Raw genomic sequence first — 23668 nt, forward strand, 5'->3', positions numbered from 1 at the left:
AGAGAGAGATGGAAGGAGAGAGAGGGGAGGGAGGCAGCCTACACAATATACACACAGAGGTACAGACAGTAAAGGTGATGTTGCTATAGACTAAATGAAAAATGGTACAGATATTTATAATAGTGTTAATGATAATAATCGTAATGTTAATGATTATAATAACAATAATAACAATAGGACTAGTAACAATAGTTGTTGTAGCAGAGGGTGTCGAACAGGAACACGGGGGCAGCAGGTGACCCGCAACCACAGATCCAGACTCCACAGCTCCAGAGCCAGAAACACCTGCAGGAAGTGATAGGAGGAGAGAGGAGAGGGACGAGAAAGCACAAGACTACCGGAAAGGGGAGAAGTTGTGTTAGTAACATGCAATAATGGGATGAGGTTGCATACAGAGGGAGAGAAAGTAGAGGAGAGAGGAGCTCAGTGCATCATGGGAAATCCCCCGGCAGTGTAGGCCTATAGCAGCATAACTAAGGGATGGTTCAGGACTCACCTGAGCCAGCCCTAACTATAAGCTTTATCAAAGAGGAAAGTCTTAAGCCTACTCTTAAATGTGGAGATTAGATTTTTACTTGTGCCTGTGCCTCTACCTTTTTACAATTCACAAATTTCTCTTGCTGTGGTTGTTTGATTGGGCCTGTTAGAGACATTACTAATAATCTGGCAGGTATTGTCCGTGCAATTGTACATCTGTTTTATTCTTTCTCTTTGAATTTGCTCCAGATGCGAACAGAAGCAGGTCAATATTCAACGTGGGAGAAATCACAAGACTGATGAAGTTTCAGGGTGTGGCACCGACTTTTCTTGTGAAGATAGTTGCGGGTTTGCCATCAGGTAAGAGTTCATGTCAGAAGATGTTAAAGAATTTACTACTACAGTTGTGCTTGTCATCCCATTTTTTTCACATAAATCAACAAACTGTGTTGACATCTATTTTTACTGTGCAGCAGTAAATGGCGCTGCGTGAACTATGTTTATATTGTATTCTGTACATACTGTATTTATATCCCCATAATTTCTCTATTGCACAATATAGGTAATCTGCAATCAGTGCTGCGGTTTATAAAAGCTTGGTATGTAATGTGTGTGGTGATTTACTGGAATGAAAATATATATTCCACTGCACAATTTAATATTTAAGACCTGTGTATGGTTGTTGAAGGTCACTTGTATAGATCTGGGTTCAATGGAGTTACATTTAAAGGTGGAGTAAGCGATTCTAATCCAATACACACTCCTGACGGTCAGCTAGCTAGTCTGTTCTGTGTGTGGGCTAAAAAAGATCTGGAGTTTGTACATGGGAAACAAAAAAAATGGCCCGCACCCTGCAACACAACATTATTCTAGGTGTCTGTGAAAGGTTCTCAGTCATTCAGGTCATAGTTATCCAAAGGTCAAGTGCAAATAAAGGGCAACTGGATTTGGACTTGAAGATACTAGATGACGTTTCGTCCCTCATCCGAGAGACTTCTTCAGTTCTGACTGACTGGTAGGGAGCACTAATGAACCAGCGGTGTCGATGATCCTGGCAAAACGATCCCACAGAAGTTAAATTGCTGAGTTTCCCTACTTGTCAGTCAGAACTGAAGAAGTCTCTTGGTGTTGGATTTCTCCAGGATGGCTTACTCCTCCCTTAAACAACTGTGGACATTTTACGTGAGCACAAAAACTCTGTAAATCAGACAGAAGATTTGCTCTTCTCTTTCCAAAGGCATATTTCAAGTTATGTTCTCCATCATTGCATTGGACTTCTTCAAGCTGGAACCTGAGCAAAATGGCTATCTGATGGCTTATTTTGGCATTGTCCAAATGGTAAGTGTTACACAGATTGAAATACAAGACGAGTTGACTGTGATTTTAGTGCTTCATGTCAGATTGTGAGAGAGGGGTCATTAAAACCCAGATGTGTGTTCAGGTTATTCAAGGAGGAGTGATCGGTCGGCTTACAGCGACATACTCTGAGAACTCGCTGCTGCTTCTGTCCATCGGAGTTTCTTCTTTGGTGGGACTGGCTCAGGTACATATTTACATAAGTTCTGTACTGGATAATTTTTCAGGATCGCTAAAAAACTGCTTTTTTTCTGCCTGATGAAAGACTTTCTTTTTTCTCTCTGTCCGTTGGTATTTGTTTCTATTCCTAATCCCTTTATTTCTAGATAAGCGGATGAAGATGGATGGATGGATGGATGGATTGGTGGATCATTCATTTTTCAATTCTCATTCTCAAATCAAATAAAATTTTCTTGCATATCTCCTTTTCATAGCAATATAAATATTTTTTAAAAATCTTTTCACATCTACAAGAATTCTTTCTTTAGGCTAAAGTAATAAAAGTAAATTACCAAACAAATACAATTACCGTAATTACCACAAAATGAAAATAATCCTTAGATACGTTTATTTGGATATTTCTTTCTTTCTGCAGGCTTACATGCAGAATGTGTTCCAGTTCTGCCTCATCGTGCTGCCGATGATGTTTTCTCTCAGTGTGTTTAATGTCATCACAGACAGCATGCTCACCAAAAGCGTACCGTCCTCTGACACAGGTGAAGTCATCCTGCTTTTTTGCTTGTACAGCACACATTCAGAAAGTCAGCAATTTTACAAAGCTACATTTAGATCGCTTGATGTGTTCGACGAATGCCTCTGATTGCAGCTACTCTAAACGAAAGGAGGCAAAAAGTATAACCTTACAAAACCAAATACCTTATGTCAGATAATGAGAAATAACTAAGGCCAAATAAATATTATGATTAATATAATATTATAATAAAAATTCAAGGTATTTGAATCCAGTTGTTTATTGAACCCACTTTTCTCTTGTACACAGGCACAATGATGGGACTGTGTTCATCTGTCCAATCTCTGCTTCGCACAGTCGGACCGACTGCTGGCGGCTTCCTGTATATGAACTACGGCATTTCCTCTATAGGTTTAATCCAGTTTGTTGTAAATATTGCTGTGTTCGTGCACCTGCTGCAGCGTCGCCTTAAAAAGACAGCTGAGCAAAAGCAATGAAAATGTTAGCCTTGGAAAAGTTTCTCTTCATCTCCTGTTTTTTGAAAAACTAATAGAGGGGATGTAAATCAGTGTTTGTCATTTCTACACATTTTTTAAAGAACTTTGCTGCAGCAGTTTACATGATGAGATAAGGTCAAGTCTATCAGTTCATCTGTAATGGTGGTGGTGGTGGTGGTATGGACATAACCACTAGATGGCAGCGTATGCTTCTTTACCTGATGATAATATTTTCCAGGGTTCCTCCCTTCATATTCACATTAGGTTACATTTTAAAATCAGTTTGATGAGATTTTATTACACCAATAAATCGTTAAAAAAGATTCAATATTGGACCAATCAACATCACTCATAACTGAACAGAACAAATTATATAAGAAAAAAATGTAAGTACTTGTGAAGATTTATTTTCTTATTTGTCATTGTTTTTCATTAAATGTTTTCAATTTTTGTTTTTTGTACATTCATTAATTTAACACAGCAGTAGTTCCCTTTGCCTTAAAAAGCTGCTGCTTAGATGAGAGAGAAGAGAATAAATCTGTGGCAGAAACACATAATATATCTGTAATTAAAATAGTCATACAGTATATAAATATAATAAATATTCAGCCACTTCAGTATAATGATGACAGTGCAATCCTTTAAAAAGCCAATTGGTTGTGCAACTTTATTCCTCTAATAAAACTGGAGTTGCACTGCAGTTATGCAGCTATGGAGTGATGTTTATCATGCTTTTGCTCCTTTTAAACAGCAGTTCGGTTTTAATGAGAGTTGCAGAGATTGTTTTCCCTTAAATGAGATGGGACGTAGTGAATAAAAAAGACTGTAACGAAGCTGTATTTCTGCATATAACGTCCTGCAGATAGAAAACACACTCTGCTTTTCTGATACTCAGATACTTGTTCCATCTGTTGCTACTGTATACTTCTACTCCACTACATTTAAAATGTTAGCTACCAGCCAACTTTCAGATTAAAATTTTACATTAAAAACATAAGAACATAACGTTATAAGCTTATAAAATACTGTACATTTTTAAACCAGGGGTGCCCAACCTTTTGTACTTGTAGTTTCTTGTCACCCTTCAGAGCTGTTCGCAGTTCCACCAAGGAGACATTTCCCCTCTAAACTTCTCACATGGTTTCATTTATATAATTGATTGTGGCCCAAAAAAGCTAAAATAAGAGATAATACCCAAAATGTATATAATTGTGTGTGTCAGAACTTTGTTTTTCCTTCTTCCCTCTCTCATTAATCATCTCATGTCCCCTCAGATTGATCTTGTGATCCTTTGGAGGGGCCAAGCCCTAGATTGAGAACCACTCAACTAAATTACAGAACTGTATCTAAAATATATAAACAAACTCAGTTTGTAAATGCTACAATAGCATTGATGCAAAACAATCTAGTAATGTAATATATAGTAATGTATCTATTTTTCTATCGAACAAGTATGTTTACTTAATTAGAATTTTAAATGCGGGACTTTTACTTGTATTGGGGTATTTTTAGATTGTTGTATTGATACTTTTACTTAAATAACGGACATGAATACTTCTTCCACCACTGGTCAGCGCACACATTAACAAATATGCAATCACTATAGTATAGAAATACTAATGACGTGCTGTGTGGAGGTTAAACAAATCCTTTAGTGGTAATCACAGTCTCGGTTCTTCTCTGCCATATTTATTTACTGTTTTCTGCTACTTCAGTTGCCAAGCTGCAGCATGTTGAAATGATGTCACCAAATCTGCAGCAGGTGTTTACATTGTTTCTACAAAATACAATGCTTTTGAAATATGACGTCCAGAAATCCCGGATGAATATGATCTTATTTTAACAGTAGGGGGTCGGTGGAGTTATTACGGAGCAGGCTACACCTTCAACAGATGTCCCTGGTGTGATTTCTTTGGCAGATTGTTGGGCCAAATATCGGATGAAAGCAGCCACAAAAACAGAGGAGACGAGAGAGATAGATAGATAGATAGATAGATAACATTATTGTCCCAAAAAAAAGGCAGAAATTCTCCTTACATTTAAAACACACTTAAAACGTGCATTGAAAACCTGCATAAAAACAGCAGCTGTATGTCTATTTTCTTGTAAATGTTTTTCTGGGCCAGTGGAACTTTAAATCATCTGCCTAATAGCAGTAACTATAAATAGTGGTGGAGAGGGTGAAGGGGGTCCTCTGGGATCAGGGTAGCCTTCCTGATCACAGAGCGGTTGTACAATTCAGATAAGGGTTGTTTGTGGTGAGATGATTATCTTACTGCAGTGGTTTATTATGCGAGAGAGTTTGGTTTTATGTTTGGCAGTGAGGAGGTTGTACCAGGATGAAATGCTGAAGGTGAGAATGGATTCAAAGAGTGAACAGTAAACCAGAGTTAAAATATCCTTGCTGACGTGAAAAGTCCGTAGTTTCCTCAGCAGGTGGAGGCGCTGTTGTGCTTTTTTGTACACGGAGTCAGCTGTTGTGTGAAGCACAGGTAGGTGTCAGTCTCTGTTCCCAGGTATGTGAAGGACTCAACCTGCTCCACCAGCTGACCCTGACAGTTTGGAAGAGATGGGAAGATGTTTTGACTCTGCCCCACAGCACAGTTCATTTGTTTTTGACATATTGAGCTCCAGTGAATGTTCAGTAAATGTTTGGACCAGGTTGCTGACTGCTTGTCTGTATTGGGACAGGGAATCATTGTCAGGTGTGCCACCAGGGCCATGTCATCTGCGTTTTTCCTTCACTGCTGCAGGAAACGCTGTTAGCATAAGCAGAGAAGAGAATGGGAGATAAGACACAGCCCTGTGAGAGTCCAGTCTTTAAAACCAACTTGCTGGATTTAAAACAATTTAAAAACATCTGTTGTGGTCTGTTCAGTAAAAAAAAATCATTATCCATAAAATCTGTATCGGGTGAAGTTCAGAGAGGCAGTCCAGCAGGTTTTTTGTGTTTACAGTATTAAAAGCAGAAGAACAGGCCATGAATAAAATTTCAGTTGTTTAGTGACAGTGTCTAAAAGTGTGAGACTTGCATCCTCTACACTGCATATTGCCTTATAGGCAAACTGATCCAATTTGTGGTTGCACTCTACTCTCTCCATACATTTGCACAGCACAGATGTCAAGGCTACTTACTGGTCGGTAGTCCTTCAGGTCTTTAGCACATGTCTTTAGTTTCCTCTGCTTGTGTGGCTGTTTTTAAGTAAAAGAGTAATTTTGAAAGAGTTTGCTTATTTGTGGTTAAAAATAAAAGAGAAAAGACAAAATGTGTCTTCTCCGTGATCTTTAGGAGACATTTTGAAGCAAAGCATTTGGCCAAAAGTGATATATGTTTTCATCATTTTCAAAATCAAATTTGGGATGTAAAGGCAGAGACATTATTGTGGAATAGGACTTTATTTTCATGACACTTTTATGAATTTTTAATTTACTAAATATCACTATAAGAAATTAGTGGCTAAAAGTGCATTTCACTTGCTGTAAGCAGTCCTGACACAGAGACAAAAGAATCATGCTATAATTCATTGTTTTACATTTTCTTTGCATTCAGGTGAATAAAAAACTTCTCTGATGACAGTTGCTGCAGAGCTTTCAAAAGTCAATTTGATTTTATTCCAAAATCTAAAAATTCAAAGTGAGCATATTGGAAGGATACATTTAGCAGCTCTTAGCTGGCAGATTGTGACAGGCTGTTTAGGCAGACTGCACCTTTAATGTGATCAGCCGTCTCAGTGACAATCCCATCATCTGAGCCTGATCCCAAATCTACACTCGCTTTCACACCGTCGTCCATGTTGGTGCAGCTCCACTGACTTTTTACACAAAATAAGCCACTTGCTTTTGAATCGTTTATCTCTGCCTCCCTGTCTGACTCAGAGACACTCAGAAGAGCTGTAGATGGATTTGAAGGGTGTCACTGTATCTGTGGACCCAGGGGGGCGGCCCTGACCACTGGAGGGGGTGCCTTGTTACACTTGGCCCTTTGAGTCAGGGGGAGCCGGGACAATGCTGCTGTTAACACTCCTGACGGGGACCTTTGGGTTCTCTGAAAGTTTAATGTGACTCTGCGAGCGACCTGCGCTCACTGAGGTCAGAGATGAGCACGTCCCGGTGGCAATCCAAGGCTGCTCTGTGTTGGTGCATTGGAAACTAAATGCCAGTGGGGGGGGCAACGGGTCCCGGGCTTGTTTTGTCCCCTGTGGCATGGATAATGAGGCATCTGTCTGCACCTGCTGCGCGGAGAGATGACTCGCTGTCTCACTTAAAAAGAGCACAGGTTACCTATCTGATTTGTCCAAGGCAGGCCAGGGACATGATCTGAAGCAGAGGAGCCTTCAGCCTAAATGTTTTATGGAACAGCTTTCTAATTTCTTTTTGTTCTGCACCCTATGGCTGCACCACACAAATCTCCTCATCAGAAACACTTTGCTGTTAGGAGTCTTTTTAGGTGCATGTTGAAAATTAAGGTCCAGATCAATCAAACATGAGTCAGTGTCACCAAAAAATTACACTTCCCCAAGAAACTTTTTTAAATTAATAACATGAACGTAAAGAAATATTACTATATTACATTAGTTATTTTGTCATAAACCACACTGTTGATTCCTGCTCAGAAATAATACAAACCTGTCGTGCATGTAACAGCAGCTCAACATGGCCACACAACCCCCTGTCTTGCTCTCCAGCGGACCTCGTGGAGCTCGTGGAGTTGGCCACAGGAACGAAAGGTGATCTTAGGGGGGTTTTGTCTTGGTGTAATCAGACAGCGACATCATCAATCATGAGAGGGTGAATTACAGCGGGTTACAATGGGAGATAAGATAATGAGTGGGGCCACAGCGACCTGGTGAGGGACAGCTCGAGTTCCCGTCCTGATTACATGGCTGCGGCCTGACTGGCTGCAAACATGCTGAGGACGCTGGGTGCACAAATCCAAGATGAAGAAAAACTTGTTTTGTCCAACTCCACTACTTACTGTATTTCATGGTTATCAAGCCTTAAAATCTGCTTAATTATCTCAGACACATAACACTTAGATGTCATACAGTATATACACAATGCAAGAGATGCCATCTCATATAGTATTGAAATTTTATGGAAATGAACAGCTGGTAACACTGTAATTTAAAGGACTTCCTCTACGGCAGAGGGGAGCAGAGGAATGTGCACATACTTCAAACATCAGGGTTCATCCCCAGTACTGAGGCTTGTGTCTTGGTCCATTGAATACAATTGAAAGAGCTATATGAACAGGTAGAGTGGAACAAACAACATACTGACATGTAGCTATTCTTAGAGCCTAACCAGTGGTGGTGCAAAAAGTGTTGAGTTTGCATTAAGGTTATTAAAGGCTACGCATCCACTTACTCCCACATGTGTTCACCTGATTAGACCTCCTATCAGGAGTGTGTGTGTAAAGATCATAGACTGGATAAAACATAAATATTGTGTGATCCATAGGTTTCTGAAGAGCCGTGGTGAATCTCAATGTGAGAGGTTCCTGCCTTGCCACCTTGCCAGTGCCTGACTCCGGCTAATCCAAAAATGGGCAAAGAGGAAGAACTGAGGGAGGCCGAATGAAGCCCGGTTCCTGAACCACCTAGCAGGGCATGCACCTGTCACTCAAAGTGACCATGTCCTTATTTCTGCACAAGTTTAAGCTTTAATAAAATTTAAACAAATAAGTTATATACAAATTCACCCCCCGCGCCATTTTAATGAAGGAAGAAATTAGCTATAGAGACCAAACCATGTTTATTTCTGCTATTAAGCTGAGCATTTCAAAATGGGGGTCTGTGGGCATTGACCATAGACTGTTTAAAAAACGGGATTGATTCACTTTTGAAACCAGCCTCAAGTGGCTATTCGATGAACTGCAGTTTTTTGGACTTCTACGTTGGCTTCCTTTTTCAGCTCCTTCACTGTTGTATAGCAGAGGTCTGTTAAGCGAGGGTAATTGAAAACACCTGTGCAGGTGTACAGATTAATATCAAAAGGGTTCATGCTTTGAGGAGCATCAATGTGTAGTAGAAACTTAGGCCTAATTGATTTGAGTGTGAATGTCTATTGTAAAAGAGATTTTTTATCATAATTTTTGGGGCGTTTTTGCCTCAATAGATTGTAGCCAGAAAAGAGGTGATAGGGTATAACGTAGAGTCTGAACTAGTGGTATAGTCAGAAAAAGTCTCAAACCCCTTTTCAACATCAGAATAGTAGAGGAATTTGTCCAACAATTCATTTAACTTGGGCCCCATCCACACTTTCAAATTCTAACGGAGACCTTTTGCTACGTTTGCACCTCCCGTCTAGACAAAAACGAAGACCTAAAACGGAGAAGTTTGTAAACGCTGCCGACCCCGTTTTGCGTGAAGATTGGCCAAAACCGAAGGACTTTAGAAACAATGACGCAGCCGCTTACGCTCGGCTCTCTGATTGGGTCTTAGAAATCATGCAAGCAGAAACACGATGCTTCTGTATTTTTATTAAATTATTATATACAGTGCAAATAACACTTATCTGCCTACACTTGTACTGTGCATGTCGCCGTCGTTACTTTGCAACGACTCCCAGTCTGTTTTCTCCGCCGCCACACTCCTGTGTTACATTCAGTAACAGTCCCAGCTCCTTATTGGTGCATGCAAAAAAAAACCACTTCTTCGTCTGTACTTATTTTTTCTTTTGTAACCAGGAAGAGACCATCTGCTTCATGTTTACACCGGCACGCGCATGCCCAGTGTACCTGAACGGCCAATAGATGAGCGTTTTCAGTCGTCTTAATGTAGACGGAGATCAACTCCAAAACGCAGCTAAAACGCTGGTGTGGACGGAGATCGTATTCGTTTTAATTCTCCGTTTGTAAACTAAAACGGAGCAGTGTGGATGGGGCCTTACTGAAATCTGTCACCTTCATGCCCACCTCACGCAGGCGGTGAGGTGTGAAGTAGGTAAGCATGGTTTGAACTTTTCTCCTGGGCTTTTTTAATTCTTCACACAACTACTTTTGTCATTTTTCATGTGAACAACCAAGAGCAACACCATGAATGTCACCCAGGAAAAGTAATCTGACATTGCAGGCCATTTTATTATATTTGAACAATGATCATGTGTCACCCATTTCGATGATGGCCAGCTTTTCACCTTTGATTTTAGACAACATGTCGTAATTAATGTAAATCATTGTAGTTCCACGCCTAAAATGGAAGAAAATAGTACAGGCTGAAATGCTTGATTAGACAGCTATATTGAGTTGAAGCGTATCTGTTCAGTCACGTGCGTAAAAACCAACAACCGATAAACACAGATGAAACGCCTCCTGGGTAGACAAACCTTTAGGAGAATCACTGTAGTTACATGCATTAAACAGAAGAAAAGAAGCTTGAAGCCTAACAAGATAAAACATAAGCCATTACAAGTTCTGTGCAGACAGCTGTTTTGATTAAAGAAGATGCATATCTTCTGTCAGATGTTGGAAAACTCCTTTTATGTAGATGCGGCAACCAGGAAACCCCAACAAGGAGACAATTTGGTAGCGGTTGAGGTCACAGGGTCAGGATATCATGAGAAGACATCCTTCACCATTGGCCACTTGATCACTGAGATTGTGGTCAGATAAACAACCAGATATTGACACTAAATCTGTACTGATTGGGAATTAAAGTATCTTTTACTCTGTTATCAGTATTCACATCACTGGTGAGTATCACGTGCGGACAAACAGTAGGGTGTGTGATGTATCACGAGACGTCTTTAGACAAGATACCCTCTCCTCTGTATCTGTGCTGCGATGAAGCGTGCTCGGCCGTGTGTCAGCAGCTCTGAGCCCCATGACGCCCAGTCTGTCCAGCACGCTGTAGTCCACACTCTCACTCCCTGACATGTGCCACCGCTCGCTAATCCTCCACTGACGCCTCTCTACAGCATCACACACTCGACAACACAACAATAAATGACCACTGCGCTGACCTCAGAGGGCATCAGACAGGATCTTTCCTTTTGCCTCTGTGGAAGGCCATATTGGTTTTCTAAACAGCTCAGGAGCTGTTGCATGTTAGGTGATTATCTTTCAGCATACCAGGGACTTTACGGGAGGTTCCTTTATAATATACGCGCTGCCTCACGGAAATTAATTGTTTTCTTCAGGATTAAAACAGTTGGAGATTTAAATGTTTGAAGATAATATGGTTCAAAAGAGAGGATGTGGATATTATTTTAATTATGACTGAGCCGATTAGGTAACAATATGATGCATTAGTAAAAGGCGGGAAAACATGTGCCAGGCGAGACATCTGTTTGAATTAGTGGCTGTAAGCCCTGCATGTTCTTTGCATGACTCATATGGAGCAGCATCTGTGTTCTTCAGAAATAAATCTGACTATTATTGGTCATATTGGTCAGCTTAGGGGCTACCATGTGTGACGTAACCAAGGTTTCATTTGGGCCAGTCTGATTTGTTTTAACACACATTTAACTCACATGCATACAACTTTAGGAAGAGCTGGATTATCGGGGATCCGCAGCATCTGGAGGATTTGATGTGCATAAACTGTGATCTACTTCAAATAATGTTAATTTTATTAAACTCTTAAACCAAAATATGAGACTTTTCAGAAAATAAAACTGCATTAAAAATAAAAACATGCATATTTCATTCATCCTGAAACAAAATCTATCTGTCCATCCTTCGTCAACTGCTTATCCTGTTTACAGGGTTGCGGAGGCTTTTTCCTGTTTTGAAGGAACCCTTTGTTTTACTCTGTTTTCCCGTGTAACAGGATAATTATCTCAAGATCTCGAGATAACGAATGTTGTTTTTCTGTGATAACGGGGTAATTTACTTGGGATCTCAAGATAACAAAACACTAGTTTAATACAGGGGTCGGAAGAGAATAAAGACATTCAGGGAAATCCAATCACACTATTTCAGTGGTTCTGAAATAGCCACCTGTTTTATTGGGAGCATGTGAAACGGTCTATTCATAAGAACTTTGTTGAGATGACAATAAAAATGATAGAAAAGAAGACTTTTTTTTGATCCATAGTGAGGATTGAACACACAACTCTTTGCCTACAAATCCTGTGCTCAGGATGCCAGTGTTCTGGACGTGATGGTTAAAGGACAAACACCACAATGGTAACGGTCTTCTCTCAACTCTCTGCAAGAAAGTAAAGAAGTATAATAGCCCAAAATAGTTTGGTCATCATCACTTTAACCCAGAGGTCACCCAGTCAGTTCAGAAATATGAGAGCATCTCAGGCCCCATCCACACTACTACACAGACCTTTTGCTACGTTTCCACTTCCCATCCAGACTAAAACTGTGAATCCAAAGACCTAAATTACAGAAGTTTGAAAACGATGCTGACCCAGTTTTCGTTTTAAAACTCCGGGTAGCGTTTTAGTGCAGACGGGCAAAAACGGAGCACTTCACAAACGAAGACGCAGACACTCCTTCCTTTCTTGATTGGGTCTTATAAGTCTTGCAAAGCAAAGACACAATGCTACTGACAGAGTTTTTGTTTTGGTATTGTTATTAAAATATTTTGTACTGTGCAAATAACACTTAAGTCCTACCCTTTTACTGTGCATGTCGCCATTTTTATGTTGCAACGACTTCCAGTATTTTTTACTTTCAGTTACTTTCAGAAACAGTTCCACCTTGTTGTTGGTCCATGCAAAAAATATCTGGTGTGTTTTTTTGTCTGTATTACTTTCTTTCGCCAAATCATCTTTAACTACATTGTCGACCATCTTCATTATCTTTACACTGGTGAATTGTTGAAACTGAGTTATCGTCATCATGCATGTTTGATATATGTTAGAAGCCAATATGTTAAAAACGGAGTTGTAAGAGTTTTATTAAATTCTAAGAAAGCGCTGAACATTTTGCAGTATCTCCACCACTGTTGTTTTGTTTCTGTGTTATTAATGCTGTAGGTGAAACAGGCACTGCACTAAAAAGCGCAGGGATGCGTAACATTGGCCCCTTGTGAACGGGCACTGCACTAGTTCTTCTGAATAATGATGAGAAGACAGGAGACCAGTGAACTCATTATGCTGATGACAGTCTTCTTCTGGCCGGCAGTGAACACTCTCAAAATTGGCCTAAAGTTTAATTTACTGGGTTAAATAAGCTTACATACCTGATATTTACTCAGGCAATTGATTTCCTCACTCTGATTATTATTTGGATGGCAGATGGTGGGTCGGTGTTAATCCCAGCTGCCCATTGGCTTGACCCCTTGCACTCCACCCACCTCTTCCCAAATCAACATTTGACACCCCCTCCCCTGAAATCTTAATGAACGTGCTAAACCGCACAGCCAAAGAGCTGCTTTAAACTGGTGAGTAATGGCTGTGTCAGCAGTCAGTAGATGAGCCAGAGGGTCAGGAGGGTGGACGGGGGTGAGGGGATGAGGGGATGAGGGGATGAGTGGGGTATTAGAGCCCCATTTAGTGGGTTCCATTGTTAAAGAAACAATGTAGTGTAAACGCTGCAGCCACTGTTACTGTACACTCCTGGGACTCACAAAGACAAGGTTTCCAATCAATTTTCTTTTATGAAATAAACAAAACTGGGAAAATAAATATATTATCAATCAAAAAGTAGCATCTCTATTTTTGTTTTCTGTACATACATGGAGGACTGTGGGACTTCTGAAAATATGAACTTAGAACAACATCTGTTTAATAAAAAGGAAGAAAACAAATGTATTTATTGACTTATTGGTATAATCAAATAATTCCACATGCAAATTACGTGTTACCAGACCTACACAGATTCCCTAAAACTGGTTATTTTGTTTACAGTCCACCCAGCCAGTTACTCCTGTCTCCATACAGCAAAAATAAATTGCTCGATTTCTCAAATTTCCTAAAAAATCTCTGATAGTCCATGACACCATGAAAAGAAGCAGGAAACTCTGCTTTTCACACGTCTGATGATTTAAGATTAATTTTACTTTTGTACAAAGTTGTCAAATGACATTTGGAAAGTACAACACTTCTTGAAGTACATCCATCTTTTAAAACAAAGCAGTGGCACTGTTGCGTATCTTACAGAAATGTAACAATAGTCAGTTACCTCATTTGCTATAATCTTCTTGCTTGCTCTGTGTTTCCACAGGAGCCCTAATCTAATCATCTAAAGTCATCTGAACTAATCCGCAGCAGCAGTAGCAGCAGCAGCAGCAGCAGCAGCGGTTGAGCTAAATTAGGTCTCAGACTGACTGACTGCTTTGGCGTTTGTCTGATCAGTTTGTTTGAGTCACCTAATGCAAAAAGAAATATAAACACTTGAAAGACAAAAGACTGCTATCTTCTTCCTGCTGCTTCCCGAGCTCTGTACAATCACCAAAATAATTTATTGAACCATCATTAAGTTAGTTTGACAAAGTAATTGCAATTAATAACTATTTTTATTTTACAGTCTGTACTGTACTTTATGCGCAGGATGAAATCTTAAAATATTTAAACATTATTGATAATATTTCTGTGGAGGTGAATTGGGCTGATAATGAAGTATCAAAATTTTTTCCATATTTTCTTAATTTTATTTCCTTAATTGGATTAAATAAACCCTTTAAAAAAATCTGTTACACATGGTAAATTACAAGGAGCAGTAATACCTGGTATCTGGATTTTATAGTCCTTCTCTTTGACAACAGTTGACAATCAAAAGGATTTTTCATATCTTAAAGTTATTCACCGTTGAACTGTATTGCCCTGCGATGGACTGGTGACCTGTCCAGGGTGTACCCTGCCTTTCGTCCAATGTCAGCTGGGATTGGCTCCAGCCCCCCCGCAACCCTGTACGCAGGATAAGGGGTTGACGATGGATGGATGGATGGATGAGTCCCATTTTCTTTTTTATTTTACATACTATGTTTTCCATGAAATTGCTCAACAAAACACTGAAATATTCTCGTGCACAGATGAACAAAATATTCAAATGCCTGTTCAGTTGTGGTGTTTTGACGTCTTTGCCTCAAAGCCTGGAAAAGAAGACAGAATGGATTATTTAATTCGTATTCATCCTGATTTCTTCAGTAAAGTATATGTTTGTGCATTTTGTTGTAGACATGAAAGCATGACAATCTGATTCAGAAAATGTGTTTTCTTTATTTTCTGACTTATGTCGTTTGTTTGAGAACAGAGCATTCTGGATCTGGTTGATAAGATTTTTGGTGTCTTATAAGCTCATCTTTCCCCAAATCTAATCAAAACACAGTGTTGTCACATCATAAAAGTGATTTTATTTTTGACAGTGATTTGTAACGGTTTTGGAAGGAGCTGACAAATGATGTCACCCTGCTGATAGTAGCGTCAGATTACAAAACGATTGGATCTTTCCTTAGACCTAACCAAGGGAAAGGTACTGCATCCATCCAGTATGGAGGAAACATGACATATTCCATTCCTAATTTTGTAACTGTGTCAGCCCAACAAAGTCGTTTCGGGGCCTAAACCTAACCAAATCTTCACCTTCATATGTGTCAGATCAGAAAATGCTTAATTTGGACGGCTGCGACTCAGGAGATAGAGCGGGTTGCCCACTAATCTGTGGTTTGGCTGAAAGATCCCTAACTCCTTTTGTCCACAAGACACTAAAAACTAAGTTGCTCCTGATGGGCAGTCTTTGTCAGTTAAGGTAGAAAGTGCTATATATAAATAAGTACTGTTTACAGAACCTCTTAATAAAGGAAGTACTGCAACAGCCATAGTATTGGAAGTTTATATGAATATATATGTTTATACATTATCATGTATTGCCATATATGGAAAACAATATTATTACAGAGGACATGGTTTTAAGGACCACTTGGTAATCATCTTAGATTTTACCTACAGTAATTGCATAGCTGAAGTGTTTTTGTTTTGTTTTGTTATGGTGCACACTGAAGCAGACACAAGACCTCCGCTTTAGGCAGTGTCTATTGTATGCCTTGAATGCAAACAGTGTTAATTAAAACAAAACAAAACAATGCCAACAACAGCAGCAGCAGTTGGCCGCTAAGTGTCTGTGGATCTCCTAAACAAACCGCGGGGCCCTGAGCTGCATCAAGAGGCTCAGCCGAGGTCCAATCTGACATTTATCTCTCTGGGCCGTTCTGCTGATGGCAGCACGACGTCGCTTTAGGAAGCAGCTGTTTACTGTCAGAGATCTAGGTCAGGACAGAGAGAGCTGGACACACAGACGGCCAGACTACTGCCAACAGTTTGCACACAGACTGCAGGACCTCCAGTACATCTGTAAGGCCCCCTGAATATTTCAGAGTTGGACAGAGGCCCTGGACCGTGCGTGGGATGATTCAATACTTTACTACTATTTCAAACTGGTTTAAATTAGTATGTAAGGAACCAATGACAGATCATGACTACACTACAGACAAATGGTAACAATCGTAGTCAAACAGTAAAATCTTTATGCATGACAAAGAGTGAAATAAATAGACAATTAAAACCAGTATTGTTAAAGGGATGTCATCAAAACCATAAAACAATTTTGATGTGTACCATTGTTTTCTTTCTATCACTGTGTCCTGTAATAACATCATTTCAACACATTGTCTGTTTAATAGTTAATAGCTATCAATTTAATAGCTTTTGGTTGATCTTTTGGCAGAGCTACTATTTTCAAGGCCATGCTTATACTCATATAACTTGCAGCTTATACTGAAATAACACGCCAGCAGGACTGAAGAGAATTTAGCCCATGACCCAATGATTGTGCTAAAGGAATGATCAGGGGGTCGTGAATTTCTGGGGATCTTGAAAATGAACAGGAAATTTAACAGTAATCTGGCTGAGAGTTCTCAAATGGAGTGACTGACTGCCACTGATCAAAGATATAAATATATATTTACTTTACTGATTAAAACAGAACATAACAACAAACAGCAGTACAGGCAACATTAGCCCTTAAAAATCTCTCTGCGCTGACAGACTACTGTGAGTTCATCGCAACATCGACAGAGATGAGGGATGTGGAAGATGAAGATCTTTCCACCTGACACACCTGACACACAGGTAAGAGGCTCAGCAGCCACAGTCAGATCCCAAAGGCAGCTTTATCACACTGTTATATAACACACACACACTCACGCACAGTGATACAGGGCTGATGTGAGGACGGAGCCACACTGCCGTAGTCAGCACTGGCCAGATCAGATTTAGCAGCCCCCCCCCCCCTCCCCATCTACACCCTCTCCTTGAGTTTCCTTCATGATCCCCGTGTGTGTGTGTGTGTGTATTCTTTTATCCTCTTTCATATGTGTGAACTGCTCAGGCTGGTGAGGTTACTGAGTGTTAGGGTGGTGATGTAACAATGTTATAAAGTAATGTGTGAACAACACATGTGAGAAAAGATGGTTCTACACAAACATGGCCGACAGGTTTGGTTTAGATCAAATCACTTGTTTGTGGTTGTTCGGTCATCTGACAACAGAAACAAGATTTATTAAATACTTTAATTTATGTTCAGTTGAACATTAAATCAACTGAGAAAACCTATAGTCCTGCTTATACAGTACTTACAGTCGCTGTACAATGAAAACTATGTGAAGTGAACTATTTGAATTTTTCCGATAAACTGAAACAGAAACTGTTCTTTACTTTTGATTATCTATAAAAATACATCGTCAAAAAGGAAAATGATGATCAAGAAAAAACTGATCTATTAAGAAATGTGCAATTTTAATAGATAAAATAATGAGTTTAAAATAACTATCTAATGAAATAATCTTGTATGTTCTAATAAATTAGAGCAAAGTTGTTTTGTTAAACCAAATAATAATGGGTTTTCATTCCCTGCAGGACTAGAAATAAAAAATTATTTTCACTATTGATAATTCGCGATCACAACCTTGTTCACAAAACCCCCCCAAAATAATTCTATAGCTAAAATAAAAAAGCAATAAAAACAATTGTTAGTGTTTTTGAAGCTTTCACCAGCAAATATTTTAGTTTAACAGAAACAATTTGTCAAATTATCAAGATTGAACTTTATTCAAGTGCCTTATCACAACACACTGTTGTTTTTTGGCCTGATCAAACTTGTACTGTACTATTAAATGTGACTTTTTACTGTACAATGTCTTGATGGTAAAAATCTGGGACTTTGGAGTGAGACAATCAGGTGATATACAAACATACAGAGGCTGCAGCTTCATCAGATGTTGATGGATGTTTGTCTCATTAGATGTGTTTTCAAAGACTGATATGATGCATAGCAGAGACTCATTAATGTCATTACATAACACGACTCCTCTAATCATTCTTTGAACCCTAATATAAGGCTGCTCCCATGCTAATCTATTTGTCATGGCATAAGCTGTGGACTGCTCGTGTAAGCAAGTCTTCACCTAAAACTTGATGGTGTCACTGTGTACCGCAGCTTATTATTTCGTAAACCGTCATAATGCTGCGATTGGCCCGGCCAGCAGGCTGCAGCCGGTCATCTCTTCGACAGAGTTATCTTCTAAACTTAGAGAGCAGATCTGATCTGCAGCTCAACACAGTCACACTCCTACGGCAGGTGTCACCTTTTTCCAAGTCCTCAACAATGACAAACAAATGCAGTTTGTTTGTTTCTTTGAAAGATCTACTGTGTAATCGGAATATGAGGGTCTAGTTGTTTCGCCTTTATGTTTCTATGCTGAAGAAAGAAAAAACAATATTTAGTAATATGTATAAAGCATGATATTAGCAAGAAGTGTTAAAATATATCAGTGAAATTTGGGGGAAAAGGTAGGAAGGCATGGCTTATTTGTTTTTGTCAACAATATTATTAGGTATTTATAATGATAAAATAAACTTTTATTGATCTCCAGAGGCGACATGCAGGTGTTGGAGCAGCACAAGGACAGAAATAAGCACAGATAAACACACATCCTCCTTTTAATCATTATTATTTTGTAATTATAACTGAGGTTAACCCTGGATCCCTGAAGCCATTAGGCAGCCGTTTACATGGACCCTGTTTGCACTGACATTATTCGAGTTATTTGAGAGACTAATACATATGATTTCAATAAATAATAAAGCTATAATGCTATCACTCATGAGGTGCTCATAAGATATTAAAAGGCAGCACCAATGCATTATAAGTAAATTAAAGCTGCATAATACATGAAGAAGAGATGAGTCGGGTACTCGTTGGTTAGTTGGTTTTGGTCTAAATCATGGATTGGTCCAAATGCCGTTTTTGAGGCTTTTCTTAAGGTCTCAATTATAGACAGTCTGGTGGCACTGCACACTGCTATTAGTATAACTCCTGTCATATGTAATCATCAGAGAGTAAAAGAGAACAATAGACTACTCTCTGGTGATTTATTTTATACATTGAATCAAAATAAATCAGATAAAAGTTTAAAATATAACAAATACAGTTAAATTAAATAGTGTTTCCTCAGGACTTGGTTATGAAAACGGACACAATGTCAGATCAAATATCAATACAAAAACATAAAACATCTTAATGTAAGTGTATGGGTATATACAAAAAAGATCTGTAAAGAAAATGTCTGTAAATTAAAATGTGATTGAGTGAATGTTTCCATGAACTACCTATGCAAACAGAGTGACTTCTGGGTCTCCACCCATCTACCTAAACGCCATAATATAAGCTTACGTTTCTTCTCAGCCACTGCGCTCCTCCAACGAATGCTGCCTGGCTCTGCCATCCCTACACACAAAGCAATCTCAGTGCCCGCTGTCTGGTCTGGCTTTGTTCTCACCTGTAACACCACGATGGTGGAACGAGCTACCACACGGCATCAGAGCAGGGGCGTCCCTCTCTAACTTCTCTTGAAAACTTATCTCTTCTGAGAACACTTTTATCTAATAACACCTCTAACTCCTGACCTCTAACATGCACTTCCTGTGCTCTGCTTCTTCTATCCCTTTACAATTCTCTTGTATTGACTTTTTTTGTTAACTCTTACTTCTTTCCCTATATATTTACCCCACTGATGCCATCAAGCTATTAGCTCTTACTAGTATGTATTGCTGATGTATTGTCGGTTGTAGATCTCGTGCTGTGTGGATGCTTTGTTGATTTGTAGATAAAAGCGTCTGCCAAATGAGTAAATGTAAATTTAAATGTAAACTACCTAATGTGAATATATTCAAGAGAATGCGACACGATTACATTATAAAGTGAGCACCAGTAACTGTGATACATCATGGTGTTTCCTATGTTTCCTATGTCAGGAAAAAAAAAGACAGCAACTCCGGAGGTCAAAACGGCAAAAGATTCACTTCATGTGTTGATCTTTTTTTTGACAGGCTGACAAATGAGGCCTTCATCAAAGCTTGTGTGACAGCAGTGAGGTCTCTTTTTAAAGGACACATCATGTAATCATCAAACCAACTGAAAGCACAGACGACCAGAAACTGAAGTTAGGTTAGCGCAGTGGAGGCCTGAGCTGCAGCATGACATTATCTACAGCAGGAGCAGCCACCACAACGTCAAAGTGTATTCCAAAAATCTGTAACTGCTCATCTTCTCTTTTCCATTATTCAAACCTTTTCATTTCAGCCAAGTGTAACAACTTTTTTTTGTATGTTGATGGAAATGTACCTGATGGGTTCCTTTCAGAAATCCACATCAGTAATCAGTGTGTGATTAGGTGAATCCATGCAGAAAGCCTGCAGAACACTGATCTCAGAGCACTAATTAACTGGTAAATCTTACAAAGGTCAAGTGTGGTGGCCGAGGGTGAAGAGAGTAGCCACCATATGGCTAAAGATTTCCACAAGGAGTGTATCTTCACTGCTCTTTTAATCTTTTGAGCTAATTGTGTCGTCCCCCCTCTCTATCTTTGGTTGGTGGCGACTGGTGCCCAGGCAGACAAAATGTGGTCAAACTCTAATCTACTTAACTGCTTTCCACTTTGTTTTTCCCATTATGGGAGGGCCTTGTTATTGTGGAGCTGAAACTCGCTGACATGGACATTCGTTTTGCTCTCCAAGCAAATTTCCTACTTAGAGTTTAGCTGCGATGAAACGGTTGAAAACAGTTGTTTTAAATGTTTTTCCCGTTTACAGATTAATACAAAATAACCAACTGTTCAACATAAATGAGTCAACTTTGCGTTTTTCCTCTGGAAAAATGACTTTGTGTAAAATGTTGCTCATAGTCAGGATTTAGCAAGGATTTAGGAAATACTGAGGTCATGAGTTCAAACCCCACCCCTAAAGGAAATAATAGAAAAAGCCCTAAAATATCTTAGTATGGGCGGCACGGTGGTGCGGTGGTTAGCACTGTTGCCTCACAGCAAGAAGGTCGTGGGTTCAAACGCCGGTTGCCCCGGCCTTTCTGTGAGTTTGCATGTTCTCCCCGTGTCTGCGTGGGTTCTCTCCGGGTGCTCCGGCTTCCTCCCACCATCCAAAGACATGCAGGCTAGGTTGATTGGTTACCCTAAATTGTCCTTAGGTGTGAGCGTGAGTGGTTGATTGTCTATGTGTGGCCCTGCGATGGACCGGCGACCTGTCCAGGGTGTACTCCACCTTGCACCCGATGTCAGCTGGGATTGGCTCCAGCCCCCCCGCAACCCTGTACGCAGGATAAGCGGTTGACGATGGATGGATATCTTAATATTTAAATTATCTAATTGACATTTGTTGTATTAATTTATGTGAGCACAATTGTCTAAATGCTGTTTTTTGTGAGTAATTGTAGAATATAAACTCACCCTCATGTTGTTAAAACCCAAACAAAAGACTGGCCCTGCTCAAACCCAGAGAGACTAATCATCAACTGTACCAATCCCATCAGCTTTTTAGTCTCTTTCAGCTCATTGTTTTGATTTTCTCATCTGCAACAGGCAGCTGCTTTCAGCAAACACGCTCCTACTGTATTCTACCTGCCCAGCACAAAACAGCAGACAGACAAAGACAGACAAAGTGAGAGACTAGCTGGTGAGAAAATTGGAACATTTAGCAGCAAAAGGGCAGACATTTTACTCATGAGTGGTGGAGCCAAAAAAGCAGACCTAAAAAAAGAGTGAATATTGGACTGTGTGTCTGCTGGATGCAGCTTTATAAGGCGATATAATGTGTTAGATGTTGTGGTTCTAACTTATTCCTCTGTGAAGACTGAATGAATACAGCTTTAAAGTGTTCATATGTCCAGATCAGAGTCATGAGCACAGTTATTAATACGCATTACAAGCTCAGAACAAATAGCAAACAAACAACAAACAACAAAGAGTCAGTACAGATGCTAGAACACACATGCCGGAAACACGGCAGCTCGCGTCCTCGTCAGATTAAGATCATTCACATGAACCACTCAACTGTGCGAAGAAACAAATGATGAAAATGAGCAGAAAGTTGCATGAACGTTAAACCATTAGAGGGTGATCATACAGTCATCAACAACAGAAGCGTTGTTTGACACCTGCTTTGAGAATTTTTAATGGTTCGTTTGTCTTTGTTTTGAGGCCTTTCTTAACTATAGCAAATAATTCAATTAAATTCTGTTCAATTTTATTTATACAGCGCCAAATCACAACAACAGTTATCTCACAGCGCTTTTCATAAAAGAGCAGATCTAGACCGTACTCTATGATGTTATTTACAGAAGCCCAGCAGTGCACAATGCACAGTGCTTTTCATATACGATTACGAGGCAGCATTTTTCATATTCTCTCCCTGAATTTTGTGCGCTGGTTCTTGGCAGCTCTGGTTCTCAAGTCCCCTCTTAGCTGCAGCTAAAAAATGCTGCCTATGTAAATGCCACATGTCTGATGATTCTAGCTTCTTAATAATAAATGGGCAACCTTCATGAATGAGCTAAATTAGTGCCAGCTAAAACATCAGCCATTCAAAATTCTGTTATTCCCTCTGTGACCTTTTTCTCCTGGAAGCCAGAGGGAAGCGGATGATCTCTAGTTTGCCAGAAAAAGAGCGAAATGAGAGTTAATAGGCAGCTTCTCAGCAAACACTGGGGGTCATTATGAATGGGAAGCAATCACACAGATCAAATATACAGCAGGGGGAAATGGAGCTGGAATTCGGAGGCAAAAAAAGGAGCGAAAGGAGGGGAAATACAAATTGAGGAGGCTGGTAAATATAATAATGTGTGCCTCATGTAATCATCCCTTTAAATGCAGATACCAAAGAGGAGTGTTGACTGATGGATGCCCTCGTGGACAGAGGAGACACGAGGAGACAGAGCTGGATGGGAACTGGTCTAAAGTTACAACTCTTCCACGACAGAGCTGGAGTTTTAGGAGTCGTCGCTGTTGCGGTTTTTCTGTTGTTTTTGTGTGTAGACACGATGAAGATCTGAGTCTGGGCGGCACCAATGTTCTGGCTATGTGACTGATTGATCCAGTAAATGAACAGTAAAGATTAAGAGGATGACAAATAAGCATGCTGCTTACACAGCGCGTGGGGCTAATCCTCCCCCTCCACCCCCTGGGCTCCCTTTTGAGGAGCTGCCACTGAGGAGCACCCACTGACAGTGACAGACCCCGACGGCCAGAGGGAGGACACGCAACCTATTGACGTGCAACAAGTGTGATCTCCAGCTCATGGCAGGACCTCAGCCCATTTGCATCTCCACACCAGAGGCTGCAACACAGTAGAGGCTCTGCAGGGGACTCAACCTACCATCTGCCCACCAGGGTCCACTGGAGGCCTG

General features: G+C 40.0%; 1 protein-coding gene across 2 annotated transcripts in view; it reads left to right on the top strand.

The window, feature by feature from the left end:
- Positions 1-3092, top strand: part of slc22a18 (solute carrier family 22 member 18) — a 9431-nt gene extending 6339 nt beyond the window's left edge. For both annotated transcript variants that reach the window (XM_046032848.1, XM_046032846.1), the window contains 5 exons: positions 727-837; positions 1715-1815; positions 1919-2020; positions 2429-2549; positions 2834-3092. In XM_046032848.1, the coding sequence (XP_045888804.1) occupies positions 727-837; positions 1715-1815; positions 1919-2020; positions 2429-2549; positions 2834-3021 (623 nt within the window). In that variant the 3' untranslated portion in view covers positions 3022-3092. The remainder of the gene's footprint in view (positions 1-726; positions 838-1714; positions 1816-1918; positions 2021-2428; positions 2550-2833) is intronic.
- The last annotated feature ends 20576 nt before the right edge of the window (positions 3093-23668 follow it).

The sequence above is a fragment of the Micropterus dolomieu genome, linkage group LG20, assembly GCF_021292245.1.
Source record: "Micropterus dolomieu isolate WLL.071019.BEF.003 ecotype Adirondacks linkage group LG20, ASM2129224v1, whole genome shotgun sequence".
Classification (NCBI taxonomy): domain Eukaryota; kingdom Metazoa; phylum Chordata; class Actinopteri; order Centrarchiformes; family Centrarchidae; genus Micropterus; species Micropterus dolomieu.